At 33.5% G+C, this 15,929-nt stretch overlaps 1 protein-coding gene across 3 annotated transcripts in view; it reads left to right on the top strand.

Annotated features, from left to right (window-relative positions):
* Positions 1-15,929, top strand: part of LRRC40 (leucine rich repeat containing 40) — a 59,811-nt gene that overhangs the window by 17,344 nt on the left and 26,538 nt on the right. For 2 of the 3 annotated variants that reach the window (XM_063625276.1, XM_063625277.1), the window contains exons 3-10: positions 980-1,053; positions 3,376-3,505; positions 7,117-7,240; positions 9,324-9,466; positions 10,422-10,583; positions 12,282-12,454; positions 14,566-14,653; positions 14,765-14,810. In XM_063625276.1, coding sequence (XP_063481346.1) covers positions 980-1,053; positions 3,376-3,505; positions 7,117-7,240; positions 9,324-9,466; positions 10,422-10,583; positions 12,282-12,454; positions 14,566-14,653; positions 14,765-14,810 — 940 coding nt within the window. The remainder of the gene's footprint in view (positions 1-979; positions 1,054-3,375; positions 3,506-7,116; positions 7,241-9,323; positions 9,467-10,421; positions 10,584-12,281; positions 12,455-14,565; positions 14,654-14,764; positions 14,811-15,929) is intronic. The other variant, XM_063625278.1, reaches the window with a different exon arrangement.

Here is a 15,929-nt window from a genome sequence, read left to right as displayed (position 1 = left end):
TGACTTACTCTAAGCTTCTTTCTACCTTAAAAACTGTGATTCTGTGAGAACATGAGAAAAGTCCCGTTCTCTTTTCTCATATAATTTTTGTATATATTGACATAAATCATATCATCAGAGAGCTGTTTTTAGTTTCTAACCCCCTCATCTCTTCTTTGAAATTGAAACTCTGATGAGTTGAAATTTTTCTTAATATAATATTTAAAGTGGATGACTTAACACTTCATGACTTCTCGTCTCGTCTCTTCTCTCTTCTCTCCTCTCCTCTCCTCTCCTCTCCTCTCCTCTCCTCTCCTCTCCTCTTCTCTCCCCTCTCTCCTCTCCTCTCCTCTTCTCTCCCCTCTCCCCTCTCTCCTCTCCTCTCCTCTCTCCTCTCTCCTCTCTCCTCTCTCCTCTCCTCTCCTCTCTCCTCTCCTCTCCTCTCTCCTCTCTCCTCTCTCCTCTCTCCTCTCTCCTCTCTCCTCTCCTCTTTTCCATTTTTTGAGACAGGGTCTCACTCTGTAGCCCAGGCTGGAATGCAGTGGCACAATCTGGGCTCACTGCAGCCTTGACCTCCTAGGCTCAAGTGATCTTCCCACCTCAGCCTCCTGAGTAGATGAGGCTACAGGTGTGCGCCACTACGCCTGACTAATTAGAATTTTTTTTTTTTTTGTAGAGACAGGGTCTCACTAATTTGCCTAGGCTAGTCTCAAACTGGGTACAAGCAATTTGCCTTCTTTGGCCTCCCAAAGTGCTGGGATTACAGGTGTGAGCCACTGCTCCTGGCCTTACTTGATGATTTCTGAACAGCCATTTGGTCATCTTCAAACTGTTCTACATACAGAACAAGTATGTTGAACAGTAGTTCAGTAGTTCAACTTGTTGCCATTGAATTTGAGGAACAGGAGATTACTGACTAATAGTTTTGTAAACTGGCAAAGCTTATATATTGTTAATGATAAGACTAAGAATATTGACTTTGTCTTTTAAAAACTTTTAGATACATGATAATCAGCTGACATCTCTTCCTTCTGCTATAAGAGAGCTAGAAAATCTTCAGAAACTTAATGTCAGGTAAAAATTAAGCTTATTTACTTCTATTATTGCCCTTATAATGGTTTAAATCTAATATTCTTTAAATTTCCTCAACATTAAAAAATATCTTTGAATTATCTCAGAAAGTAGTTAAAGCAGAATAAGAATTTTAAGTTTTTTAAAGCTTTATTTCTTAGTTTGTATGTTTTTTCTTTGTTTTAGCATTAACCCCATCATTTCTGATTTTACAAAATGCAAGGCTAATTGATTTTTTTTAAATGCTTAAATTTTTTTTTTATAAAACAATTCTTAGTGGTTTGTTATTGTAGTAAACCTCTTTGTTGATGTCTCAACTTTTAAGTTACCTTGATATTCTAAAAATATCTAAACAATAAGGAAGAAATGTAAAACAATCTTTCATAAATGAAATACTTCATAGTTTTTATTAGTAGTCGTTTTTGAACTTCTCCAAGGACTCCTGGGGTGCTACGGATATATTTTTGTAACTGTCATGGACATACTGGTACATGGGATGTTCAGTGGCAAAGATTGTAGCTAACTCTGTTTGCTTTCTGATACATATCCAGACTTTTAAGAAAGAATAACTTTGCCTTATGTTTGTTATATACATATAGGCTATGGGAAAGGAGATTTAAAGAGGTCTTATTTTGGAGTAGAAATAAATGGTTTAAGAACTTAAAGCATAGTTTGAAAAACTGTGGCTTATAAAATAGATACGGTTACAGATCTGTGTAACGTAGTATAGTCAAATTTGTTTTCTGGAGATAAGCTAACTGGTTCGAGGGAAAATAGTCCCTCCCAGTAACACTCCTCATTTGGTGGAAAACATAAAATTACCATTGGCCAGTGAAAACATATATACATCAAAAGGTGCTAATTATTTAGAACTCCATCAGAGTGTCTTCCCCTTACAAGTCAAAGGCATAGGCGTGGCCTGTAAAGACAAGAGTGGGGATTGTTGAGAGGAAGAGAGGAAGCAGTAAGTGTTGAGTGACATGGCTTAAGCTTTAGGTTCTATACTTAAGAGTATGTAGGTGTGTCCTCAGTGAAGAAGTTTAAAAAATTAGCTAAGAAAAGGAGATGGAGGAAATCTATAGCTAAAATTATATCTCTGCCCAGTTAGATCCCTATCAAGTGTGCAAAGATTTCAGCTAGGTAACCAATAACAGTAACCGACTTAACAATATTATTGGTTCTTGTTTTAGAAGACATCTTTTGACTTTTTTTGTCCCAACTAGTTTTATTTTACTGTAATTTAGGGTTATTGTAAGCATCTTATATTTCCCATTTTCCCCCTGTTATTTGTTAAGTAACTGTATATGGCATGAAAATAGCATGGAATTCATAAGTGAATATTTAAGTTGTGATAAACCTGGGAACTAGTTCAGTCATCTCTTAATTATCACGGAATGTATCATCCTCCATGATTTGGGACTTCTAAACCATTACACTGAATATCTCTACAGAAGGGCTTAAGTGAAAAGACCAAGTATGAAGAAGAGTGGAATTGCATATTACATTCAACTTGACATCCTAGGTCCTCAAACAGAAATAGCTATTTTTGCCTTAAAACCGAACATATAAGATGTAACTCCATTGTGGTATATGTGTGCATATAGTTTCGTCAAAATTCTGAAAGTCAGTTATAGTATGTATTAGTCCATTTTCGTGCTGCTGATAAAGACACACCCGAGACTGGGAAGAAAAAGAGGCTTAATTGGACTTACAGTTCCACATGGCTGGGGATGCCTCAGAATCATGGTGGGAGGCAAAAGGCACTTCTTACATGGCGCAGCAGGAGAAAAATGAGGAAGATGCAAAATTGGAAACCCCTGATAAAACCATCAGAACTCATGAGACTTATTCACTACCACTAGAACAGTATGGGAGAAACTGCTCCCATGATTCATACTATCTCCCACCGGGTCCCTCCCACAACATGTGGGAATTATGGGAGTACAATTCAAGATGAAATTTGTGTGGGGACACAACCAAAGCATATCACAGTATAACAAATTAAGAGTCTAGTATGTCCTATCACATTGCATGTCAAATCAAGAGTTGATTATAAGCATGCAATCAAAGCATCACAAATTATTTATGTTTGGCTAAAAGCCTTTATTTCTTTGTTATTTTTCTTTGAAACCCCAATGTGGTTACTTTAGATTACTATTATTTTAATGAGTACATATTTTTGGATATGAATTTTGATAAGTATTTAAAGTTAGTAACTGTATTTGATTTCATGAGTCCAGTGTCATTGGTTAGCAAGAAATGTCTTTGATAAATATTTATTGTATTGCCACTAAATCATTCATCATTTATTTTATCAACCAATAGCCATAACAAACTGAAAATACTCCCTGAAGAAATTACAAACCTAAGAAACCTGAAGTGCCTGTATCTCCAGCATAATGAATTAACCTGCATATCAGAGGGATTTGAACAACTTTCCAATTTAGAAGATTTAGTAAGTTGTGATTTTCCAATTTTTGTCTAATTTGGGGCTGGTGGGATTTTTCTTCAGGCTGAGAAATTAGATATGTGAGTGAAACTGTGGGAACATGGACAGCTGATTTTGTGATTAGATTATCAGAAATGTGCATTTCAATAAGATAGCTAAATTTGTCATTGTAAATTTGGTTTTCCTGTATTATGAAATCAACTTTAAGTTTTAATTTAGGAAGAGTTTGGGAAAGGTGCAGTGAAGATTACTTTGTTATTCAGAGGCTTTACAGCGTAGCAGAATAGAGGAAAGTTGTCTTTAGCATATACCAATTCTCTTTTCTGTGCCCATTTCCATTTCCTTCTTTATATTACCTGTGGCCCTTCTGCCTTCCAAATGTCCAGGTAATTCATTGAAGGTCTGTCTTCTCTACTTTTCAAAATGGCCACACTTCCTGGCAAAATTTTAGTTCTATTGTTTCACTTATCTTAAATAGAGATAACTATAAAGCAATACAAATATTATTTTAGTCATATTATTATTATTATTTTATTTTTGGGGGGACAGGGTCTTACCCTGTCACCCAGACTGGAGGGCAGTGGCGCGATCTCGCTCACTGCAACCTCCACCTCCCAGGTTCAAGTGATTCTCCTGCCTCAGCCTCCCAAGTAGCTGGGATTACAGGCATGCACCACTACTGCCCGGCTAATTTTTGTATTTTTAGTAGAGACGGGGTTTCACCATGTTGGCCGGACTGGTCTTGAACTCCTGACCTCAAATGATCCACCTGCCTCAGCCTCCAAAAGTTCTGGCATTACAGGTATGAGCCACCACTGCTGGCCTAGTTGTATTATTAGGAATAATAAAAACAGTAGACATTTATCTTTGAGCATTACATATGGCAAGGTAGGCAGTTTCATCCCTTAATACAATAAGAAAGTAAAGCTGATAAAAAGGAAATTCGGAGCTGGGTGTGGTAGTTCGTGCCTGTAATTCCATCACTTTGGGAAGCCAAGGTGGGTGGATTTTTTGAGCCCAGGAGTTCGAGACCAGCCTGGAAAACAAGGCAAAAACCCTGTCTCTACAAAGAATACAAAAATTATCCAGGTGTGGTGGCACGTGCCTATAAGTCTCAGCTACTCAGGAGGCTGAGGCAGGGAAGTTGCCTGACTCAGAGAAGTTGAGGCTTTAGTGAGCCGTGATTGAGCCACTGCACTCCAGCATGGGTGACAGGAGACCCTGTCTCAAAGAGAGAGAGAGGAAAGAAGAAGAAAGAGAGAGAAAGGAAGAAAGAAAGAGACAGAGAAAAGACAATTTGTCAAAAGTAACACAACTAATAAGTAACAAAATTAGAATTTGAGTATAAGTCAATTTGACTCCAAAGTGTATTTGTCTTTTTTTTTTTTCCATTTTACCACCAAAGGAATAAGATTCCACTGTAGGCTATACCATCTGAAAGACTTTAGCTATATTAAATCAAAGGTACTAATATATAATATCTACTCCACATAGTTAAGTCATATTGCATTGTTATTCTTTTCCCTTTTACATGTTTTGGAAAACTCCTGTCATTTTAGCTTGCTTTTCATTAAAGGAAGAAATTACTCCTTTTCTATTTTTGCTGTGTGTACATCCTCCTTGATTATTTCCCTCATTTGCTCTAGTGTTTAAAAGTCAAAATATATACTCTTCTCAACCATTCGTTCAGTGTCTTCTTGTCTTTCCATATGATCAAATGGGAAATAAGGTTTGGATAGTAAAAGTCATAGGTAGATAAAATGAATGGCAAAGGAGGAAGCCATCAGATTTTCTTATAAAAATTGGTGGTAAAAGGTAGCAGTTGATTTAAAAGAGTCCATTTGGAGTTGAGAGCTGAAAGGAAAAATTTAAAATAAATAAAATTTCTACTATCCACCCACATGTTCCCAGAGACTTATTTGCATAATGAAAGGATGTTTCATTTCAGAATTGTGTTCTACAGAGTCAGTATCAAATAAATAATAAATGTGAGCAACAATATATTAAAACAGATTAAACACCTATAATTTAAGCTAGTAATATTTCTTAAACTTATATAAAAACTGCTTAGCACAATGCAACTAATTAAATATTTGTTAAAGGAATGACTTGGCATAAATATGGATTAATTTATATACAGTGTATTTATGTTTTATATCTAACAATTACTAACTGCAGTAATTATTTAACTTTATTAGTAATTTTATGTAGAATTTACAAAGGAGTTTATTAGAATTATTTGGGTTTTTAAAAATGCTTTGACAATTTCTGAATTAAGTTTTTTGTTAGTAACTTTTCATTTTAGGCTTTTTATTTTAGAATAATTTTAGGTTTATAGAAAAGCGAATATAGTAAAAGAGTTCTCATATACCCTACATCCAACTTTCTTTAATGTTAATATTGATATAACCACAGGAACACTCAGATGTTCATATTGGTACACTACTAATTAAACTGCAGACGTTATTTGGATTTTCCCAGTTTTTCCACTAATGTCCTTGTTTTTGTTTCAGAGTCCAATGCAGGATACCACATTGCATTTAGTGTTAGTAACTTTTGATATTACAAAATATGTATTTATTAGCAATCTTTTGATTCTTAGAGTTTTTAGTATTAGAGTTGTAGAATATGTTATGTTGTATGTTGTAGATTATGATAATATATTGTTATAAAATAATTATAACAGTATGTTTTTTAAAAAAAGATTTGATCCAGTATTTTTACCTTTTTCTATCTTCTTGGTTTCTTCAGAGTTACAAAATATCACTGTTAGATTAAATGAGTTGTTTAGTGTTAGGTTGTTTAATGTTATATTAAATGAAAATCTTACTCATTGTTGCCATTGACACTACGTAACACTTTGCTGTCATGTAGTGGAGCAATTTACACCTAATTTGAGTGTTATAAAAATTACCTGGTTCATAACAACATCTTTTAAAGGGAGTTTCAAAAAAAAGTTCTCTTAAAACTATTTAAAGAAAAAGCAAACATAATCACTTAAAGAAACATTGAGGTATAGCGATTAATTAAGCAATCTTGAGTGAATGAAGAGTAGAGGGTAGACTTCTGGTACCAGTCAGATCTGACTTTCTGAGGTCAGCAGAAGAACCAACAGAAAATATTTTTTTTTCCTCAATAATGTGAATGGCCATTTTTTTCAGCTTCATTTTTCCTTTTCTCAGGAATTTTTCTTTCTTGCAAAGATGTTTTTCATTTCACATGACAGTTTATTAATAATATGCCTAATTCTTCTTAGGCACTTAATAAATACTTGATGAATACGTGAATTTTTGCATGAAAATATGATGCATAATATGGCATGACTTAGTTTTAACAGAATCCATTATGTAAAATATTTTTGAAGTTAGAATTCATTTATATCCTGTCTACTACCATTGATGAACATATAGTGAGTGGGCCTGCAAATATTGAAAAAGAATCTTGAAATGAATGATGATGTGTGAAATTTTCAGTGAATGAGGGTTACACAACTTGTCACATCTTAAGTAGTCTCTTTTATGTTGTAATTCCTTCAAAAATTTGAAATCCTTTTTAGGGCATTATTTATTTATTTTTTTACTTGTTTATTCATTTATTTTGTCTTTCTCTTTTTAAAGGATCTTTCAAACAATCATCTTACAACTGTTCCTGCTAGTTTTTCTTCTCTGTCCAGTCTGGTGCGACTCAATCTTTCTAGTAATGAACTGAAGAGTTTGCCAGCAGAAATAAATAGAATGAAAAGTAAATATTTTCTATTTTACATAATACATAAATTTGAAGTTGGTGCAACTTACATTTAGAAAGTAATTTTTAATATAGTTACAGAGAACTAAAGTAGTAGATTTTTATAGTGATAAATGCAAACAATAGCAACTAGTCAGATTTTCTCCAGACCATTATTATGTATCAAGTGTCTAAAGAAATACCATCATAAAGATACTTAGGCATATGAAAAAGAAGAAAATATGATTATTAGTTGTAGTAGGATTATATACCTAAGCTATACTGTCTTTCGTTCATTCGTTCAACATTCATAAAGAGGTTAGTCTCCTCTTACTGGTGAATCTACCTATGATATGTGGTTGTATTGTAGCTGTAGCCTCCTCATGGTCCCTAAGTAGTAATGTTGAGAAATAAGTCTTGTTTTGTCTGAGGTCCCAGGTTGTCAATCTTTTTTAAAAAAACCAAAATGTCAAAATTTATTGGTTTTATTAAAGTTTGCCATCAAACCATAATGTTTGAAGTATTGTAGAACTAACATTAAGGGATTAAAAAAGTCAAGGTACATTTTAGTACCTTTTAAATTAGTATACTTCATTATAAAATTAAGACTCTAAAATCATTAGTGATTTTTTTGTTTGTTTGTTTAAAGAAACTGTTATTACCAAGCACTGTGGCCTGTGCCTGTAGTCCCAGTTACCCAGCTGGCTGAGACAGGAGGATCACTTGAGCCCAGGGAGTTCTGGGCTGTAGTGCACTATGCCAATCGGGTATCCACATAAGTTCAGCATCATCATGGTGACCTCCCATAGTGGGGGACCAGCAGGTTGTCTAAGGAGGGCTGAACCAACCCAGGTCAGAAACAGAGCAGGTCAAAACTCCCATCTGATTCATAGTGGGATTGCCCCTTTGAATATCCACTACACTCAAGCCTGGGCAACATGGTGAGACCTCTTCTCTCTCTCTAAAAAAATAAAATAAAATAAATTATTTAAAAAAACGGTTATTTTGTTACTATTTCTTGGTTGATGGTTAGCCTTTTTTTTTTTTTTTTTTTTTTCTGATCATTTGTAAGCCTTCTTCAATTGAAAAAACCTCCCTTTTGTGGAGCAAGTCGTAGAAATGATTGCCTGCATTCAGTTGCAGATAGTTTTGAGGTAAATTTCTAAAATTGTGTTGTTTTGCTTTAGATTAATAGTTATTTGTTTTTTAAAATTGGAGTTTTAAAATGAGTTAAATCTGCCCTAAATCAAATTGACATTTTAGGGGAGTCTTTACCTGGGATACCAATAGTTAAGATTTTGCTGTATTTGTCATTTTTTTCAATAAGGATATTATAAAGAGCAGCTAAATGTAAAATTATCTAGAACGAAGATATAAGCAGCATGGACTTTTTTCATAAATTGAGTGGAAATATCTTGAGAGATAGGAACATATAGATAAATCAACTGAAAAATACATTTAAGTTTATAGTAATTTTTCTAATATCCAATGTTATTAATGACCAGATGCTTTCTGTTTCTCAGCCATGACAATGATACTTTTAAGATGTTACACAGAGTACATTTAGTTGTACTTTAACAGAGTACCAGAACTTTATTTTTAAATGTGTTACAGAAATGACCGGGACTGTTGTTAAATTGCCCAGGCTGGGGTGCAATGAGGTGATCGTAACTCCGTGCAGCCTCCATCTCATCTCCCAGGCTCAAGCATTCTTCCTGCCTCACCCTCCCAAGTAGCTGGGACTACAGGCATGCACCACCATGCCCAGCTAATGTTTTTTTAATTTTTAGTAGAGACAATGTTTCACTATATGTTGCCCAGGCTGGTCTTGAACTCCAGAACTCAAGTGATCTGCCCACCTTGGGCCTCCTAAAGTGCTGACATTACAGCACAACTGGCCTAAATAATAATTTTTATGTTACTATTTCTCTTTAATTATAATTAAATGTAGAAAAATTTACATTTGTGTTTGAATATTCTTGATTATATGGCACAGGTTCATAAGTCCTCATAGCTGTTTCTTACACATTCTTTAAAGTTGTATACGATTAGAAACTAATTTTTTTCTCTATTTTTGTTTTTTACCGAATGTATATTACAGGGTTGAAGCATTTGGATTGTAATTCAAATCTCTTGGAAACTATACCTCCTGAATTGGCTGGCATGGAATCACTAGAATTGCTTTATTTGCGGAGGAATAAGTTACGTTTTCTACCAGAATTTCCTTCTTGTAGTCTATTGAAGGTACTAGTCGATTATTAAATAACTATATTTTCCAAAAGCTAATTATTAAAATGCATTTTTAAAGGAGCTAATCTTGTTTTACGTTGGGAGTGTGTATTAGTTATAAGTACTGTGTTCTTCCTATGTTAATACTTTTCAGAATTTTAATATGATTACTTACATTAGTGGTATTTTTAGTAATACATTTTTTAAAAGAAATAATTTAAAAAATAGAGATTTGTCCATTTCATCTGACAAGTAGTTCATAACTGGAGAAGTAGTAGATAAAGAGGCTAAAATTGTAAGTTAGGAGACCTGGAATACCAACCAGGATTATGTACCTAATTCTATAAAGTGTCACCTCTCACCTTTACCTAATCATAATCAAGTATGTTTAAAATGAATTACATTCTTTTGGCTTTAAGTATGTAGAATTAATGCTGTCTTCTAAATATGCCATGATTTGCCTTTTTTTTATATATACCTTTAAACTCTAGTGTTAAAAGTTTATTTTAAACAGAACAATGACGTATAAAATGAACTGAAAAAGTTTTCCTTTAATAAGAATAATTTTCCATCTGATAATTATAGTTTCTATTAATGGCAAATCAGTATATAAAATAATCACTAATGAAAATGTTAAATAACAAACTGATGACAGTTGATCCTTGAACAATGCAAAGGTTATGGGCATTGACCCCCACGGAGTTGAAAATCTGTGTCTAGCTTTTGACTCCCCAAAAACTTAACTAGTAGTAGTCTCCTGTTGACCAGAAGCCTTACCAATAACATAAACAATTGATTAACATATAATTTGTATGCCATATGTATTACGTACTATGTTCTTACAATAAAGTAAGCTAGAGAAAAGAATCTTATTAAGAAAATCATAAGGAAGAGAAAATGTGTTTACTATTAATTAAATGGAAGTCAGTCACATAAAGGTCTTCATCTTCATTGTCCTCATGTTGAGTAGGCTGAGGAGGAGGAAGAGAAGGAGTTGGTCTTGCTGTCTCATGTGCAGTTCAAGCCTAAAACCCATTGTTATTCAAGGATCAACTGTGTTTATAGTAGCATGCTGTTTTCATACTGTAAGTTTATATCATCTGCTTACAAGATGAATCATCTGTCTGAAATGGTGAGCAACTTAAATCTGTGGTATATGTCAAGCAATTCGACTTTTCTTGTAATGTCATGACTTTTCTCTGCTTCTTGGGAGAACTTGCAGCATCACTAGTGGCACTTCATGTTAGTCCCATGATGTTATTTGAAATTTATGGTTTTGCGCTAAACACTGTGAGAAACACATGAGAACTGCAAGAGATCATTTTTTACTGTGACATGCAATTTACTGGAGAGGTGAACTGCTCACCTGGAAATGATTAGCTTCATACAGGTTTTAAGTGGATACTCACAACATAGGCTCGCCACAGTACCAACAAGAAGTGGCAACAAAATTATTATAGTGGTACAGTATGTACTAGTTAATTTTATGTAGTTATGATTTTTCTTTTTTTGAGGCAGAGTCTTTGATTTATTTATTTTTTTTGAGGCAGAGTCTCGCTCTGTCATCCAGGCTGGAGTGCAGTGGTGCAATCTCAGCTCACTGCAACCTCTGCCTCACGAGTTCAAGTGATTCTCCTGCCTCAGCCTCCCGAATAGCTGGGATTACAGGTGCCCACCACCACGCCCAGCTAATTTCTGTATTTTTAATAGAGATGGGGTTTCGTCATGTTGGCCAGGCTGGTCTCCAACTCTTGACCTCAGGTGATCCGCCTGTCTCGGCCTCCCAGAGTGCTGGGATTACAGGCGTGAGCCACCGTTCCTGGCCTAGTTTTATGTAGTTATGACTGCATCTTCACATTTGTTTACATTTCTCTGTAAGTTGTATGTAAGTTTTGATAAATTTTAATTTTTTATAATAGATTTGTATATATTTTATAGTAGTCAGTGATAAACTAGTATCTACATATATTAAATGCATTCATGACATATGTAACTTTTTTTATTTTTTAAATTTTTTAGTCTACACAGTTGGTTTGCAAGTGTTTTCAAATTGTCACAAATCTCCAAATAAAATTTCAATATGTCTTCTGAAAAAAAATTATATAAAAGTGGACCCTCACAGTTTAAACCCTTGTTGTTCAAGGACCAACTGCATAATATAAATAACTTTTTAAAATGATATTACTTTGTTTTGCAAGTAGTTTTTGGATTTATATTTTTATTATTTAAATGTAACTACTAAATAATTATGTCTCTACTTTAGTGTTTTTTTTTTTTTTTTTTGAGATGGATTCTTGGTCTGTCATCCAGGCTAGAGTGCAATGGTGTGATCTGTGCCCACTGCAACCTCCGCCTCCTGGGTTCAAGTGATTCTCCTGCCGCAGCCTCCTGAGTAGCTGGGACCACAGGCACGTGCCACCACGCCTGGCTAATTTTTTGTATTTTTAGTAGAGACGGGGTTTCACCATGTTGGCCAGGCTGGTCTCAAACTCCTGAACTTGTGATCTGCCCGCCTCAGCCTCCCAAAGAGCTGGGATTACAGGCGTGAGCTACTGCACCCAGCCTACTTTTGTTTTATAAACTTGATGTTTCTGCCAGATTCAACCTTTAGTTATTTTTAAATTGCCAAAAAATTTTCTCACTTGCCATTCTTCTTTAGCTGAAAGATAGCCTAAATATAATTGAAAATTTAAACATCTTGATATTTATAAAGTTAAATTTTTTCTATGTTTTTCAATCACTTGAAATTAAGAGTACCTACAATTTTATTTTCATTATCTACTATAAAATTGAATACAGAGACACACATAACTTATCTTTGATTTTGTAGGAATTGCATGTAGGTGAAAACCAGATTGAAATGTTAGAGGCAGAACATCTTAAACATCTGAATTCAATTCTTGTGCTAGACCTGAGAGATAACAAGTTAAAATCTGTTCCAGATGAAATTATACTACTACAGTCCTTGGAAAGGCTTGACCTAAGCAACAATGATATTAGTAGGTAAGTTTAAATATCAAATGAATAGAAATTGTGTTTGTATTTGGTTATAATTCATAACTTGAAATATTTGTTTAAAAACCAAGAGGTTCCTTTTTTCTAAATTGAATTCACTAAATATTGATTGAGCAGTAATTATGTACAGATAAAGAAAGATTAATTAGGTTTTGTCTTTAACAGCAAGCTTGATATGATAATAGAAGCAGACATATTTATGACTTACTCTAACTAGACTATCATTAGTATTATTATTATTACTCTTACTAGAGTAAAATTTAGTTCTAGTTACCCCCTAGAACTAAATTCTAAGAACGCTGGAATGTATTTACTTTAAAAGCATTGCCATAGCACTGTTTCCCAAATATGGGTACGTATTAGAATCATTTGAGAAACATTAAGAAAAAAAAAATACAGATTCTGGGACACTAATGAATCAATCTCTGACGACGGGACCCTAGAATTTTTGTTCTTTGTTTTCTTTAAAACAGTTCCTACAATTTGATGCTTCTGGTTTTCCAACCAGCAATTAATTGGGAACCACCATATAGTAAGATAAACTCTAGACTTTTTAGCCCGACATTCAAGGGTGTCTTAACAATCAGACTTAATTCATCATTTGTCATCTTTTGCTCATACAGGTGTCTTGCTCACTGACTACATTGAGCTATAAATATACCAACCTTTTCTTTGTTTTATTCCTTTACCGTAGGATGCTTTTTTTTTTTTTTTTTTTTTTTTTGCCTGATAGTATTTGATTTTTCACTTTAAGCCCAAATCCGGTTTTTGCTACTCCCTTCTCCCCCTTAAAGCCCCACCAGTGTCTATATTTCTACTCTCATAGCAACATGACTTGTTTAGCATTTGTCTTATTATATATGCTTTTTATATCATATTCATTTGTTAATATGTAACGTATATACAGTAAAATTTACCAATCAAGCATACAACTTGATGATTTTTGGCAAAGGTATATATTTGTGTAACCATAATCACAGCCATGTATCTCCCTGAAAAGTTTCCTCATACCTTTTGCAGTCAATTCCCTTTCCATACCCCAACCCCTGGCAACCACTGATGTGCTGTTACTATAGTTTTGTCCTTTTTAGAATGTCACATAAATGCAATTACATAGAATGTAGTTTTTGTGTCTGGCTTCTTTCATGTAACATAAAGTTTTTGTGATTCATTGATGTGGTTGTATGTATCAGTAGTTTTATTTTTATTGCTGAGTGTTATTCTGTTGTACAGAGATAGATATACCACAGTTCACGTGTCTTTTCAGTAGTTGATGGACATTTGAGTTGTTTTTGATTTTTTGCTATTGTAAACATCTGTGTGCAAGTTTCTGTGTGGACATTATTTTCATTTCTCCTGAGTAAACGTGTAGCAGTGTGTTTGCTTAGTTGTATGGTGACCATATGTTTAAAAGACTCCACTTTCGAAAGTTACTGTACTATTTTATATTCCCACCAGCATTGTAAGATAATACTTATTATGTTTTAGTTAGCTGTATGTGTTTTTTTCCTTTGTTTAACTGAGGACTTGAGAACAAGAATCTTGATATCGCTATACCAGTGCCCTATATTTTGTAGATGCTTAATAGATTTTATTGATATTGAATTTTTATGTGTAAATGGTTTTTAAAATGTGCCAGAGATGAAGATGACTTTCTTTATTGAGTGGAAACATGAACTGGACATTCAAAAATTATCTTTTTCTATTTGTCATCTTTTTTCAATTAGAATTTTGTTTCCTTCCTCTAAGTGCAAAATCAAAACATTTAGTATCAGTGAGGATGTCTGTCTTGAATCACTGATTCATTCAAATTTATGTTTAACATTTACTTTTTTAGCAAATGTTATAATTTAACAAATGTTTTATAGCTCACATTTTTTTAAATTAATCTCAACATGACAATTTTGAAAACAAATCTGATTTTTCTTTTATATGTTTAGCATTTATCTTGAAAGGAAATGTTTTAGGTCTGCATTGCTTGGCCTTTCTTTGAGACTATTCTGTGATATGTTGTTTGCCATATCATGTTTTATAGTTAACTATGGTTGGAGTATACTTATATTTGATGCTTTCCCTGAAATCAATTTAATCTTTTATAGTCTTCCCTATTCATTGGGGAACCTTCATTTGAAATTTTTGGCATTAGAAGGAAATCCTTTGAGAACAATTCGAAGAGAAATTATAAATGTAAGTATATTTGGAATTCAGCGCTTTGTTAAATTGAAATTCAGACATATATGTTGATCTATAAAACTGCAAGACATGTCTTGGTGAATGTCTTTGTCTCCACCCTTCTAGAAAGGAACCCAAGAAGTCCTAAAATATCTACGAAGCAAGATCAAAGGTACTTTAAAATGTTCTCTTATATTTTGAAGGATTCATAAAAAGTAGTGAAGAATTAATAGTACATAAATTTAAATGTCTTTTGGGTATACATATTTGGAAGTAATAGATCCTGGCATGTATGGCTTTAATTCTAAATCCATATAGTCTGTAAGTATGCTCAGGTTATAAAAATATCTTTAAACTCACAATAATAATGTTCTATCTGTAATCCATTTGAATTGTGTTAAGTCTGCCAATTAGAAAATTTAACAAAAAAGATTCAGTAAGCACTTAGTACTTCAACTTTGAAAAAGGAGTAAAACTTGACTTTCAGGATATATGGGTTCTATTGACTAGAAAGTATATTGACAAGTATTTCATTATCTATTTTTCGTGCACAGCTTTGCTAAACTCTGACAAAATTAAGACAAAACATACTTTTCAGGGTATGTTAATTTAGCAAGAACATGTACCCAAAGTGAAAATAATACAATAAACTTAATTTTTAATAATTCACTAAACATGTCATATACCCAGTTTTTATTTCATGTCTATCATTATAGAATAAACTAAAACATTTTGAAAAAAAATAGTTGTACGAGTCCTTTGCTGAGTAACAAACCACTCCAAAACATAATGGCTAAATGCAGTAGCTGTTAATTTAGCTCACAACTCTGTTGGTTATGCATAGCTTAGCTTAGCAATATGTTGCCAGTCAACATATATTAAATGAGTAAGATAATTGCATAGTTTAGCTATTTTTCCTACTTTATCCTTCAAGTGAATTATTAAAATAATTTTCTAAGACTCTTATTTTCTACCAAGGAAAGTGTTTCCTTCTCTAAATATGCTTTCTCGTCCAGAACAAATTGATTATTCTGTCGTGAATCAGTTAGAGGTCATGTCAGACTGATCAAAATTTTATGAACAGAAAGCCAAGATGAACTTAGTGGAAGTTACAGTTATGTACAAACATTTCTGCTAGACAGCTTCTATCCAAAGATGGGAGAGTGAATCCATGCATATGATTTTATTCTTTCCAGAAACCCCACAAAAAGAAAATTGGTCACGGAAATGTTTTAAAGATATACTTCCATAAAGATAGGGAGAATGGGGGAAAAATAAAATAATAAACATG

Source organism: Symphalangus syndactylus, chromosome 12 (assembly GCF_028878055.3).
Source record: "Symphalangus syndactylus isolate Jambi chromosome 12, NHGRI_mSymSyn1-v2.1_pri, whole genome shotgun sequence".
Taxonomy (NCBI): domain Eukaryota; kingdom Metazoa; phylum Chordata; class Mammalia; order Primates; family Hylobatidae; genus Symphalangus; species Symphalangus syndactylus.
This window is presented reverse-complemented; position numbering and strand designations above follow the sequence as displayed.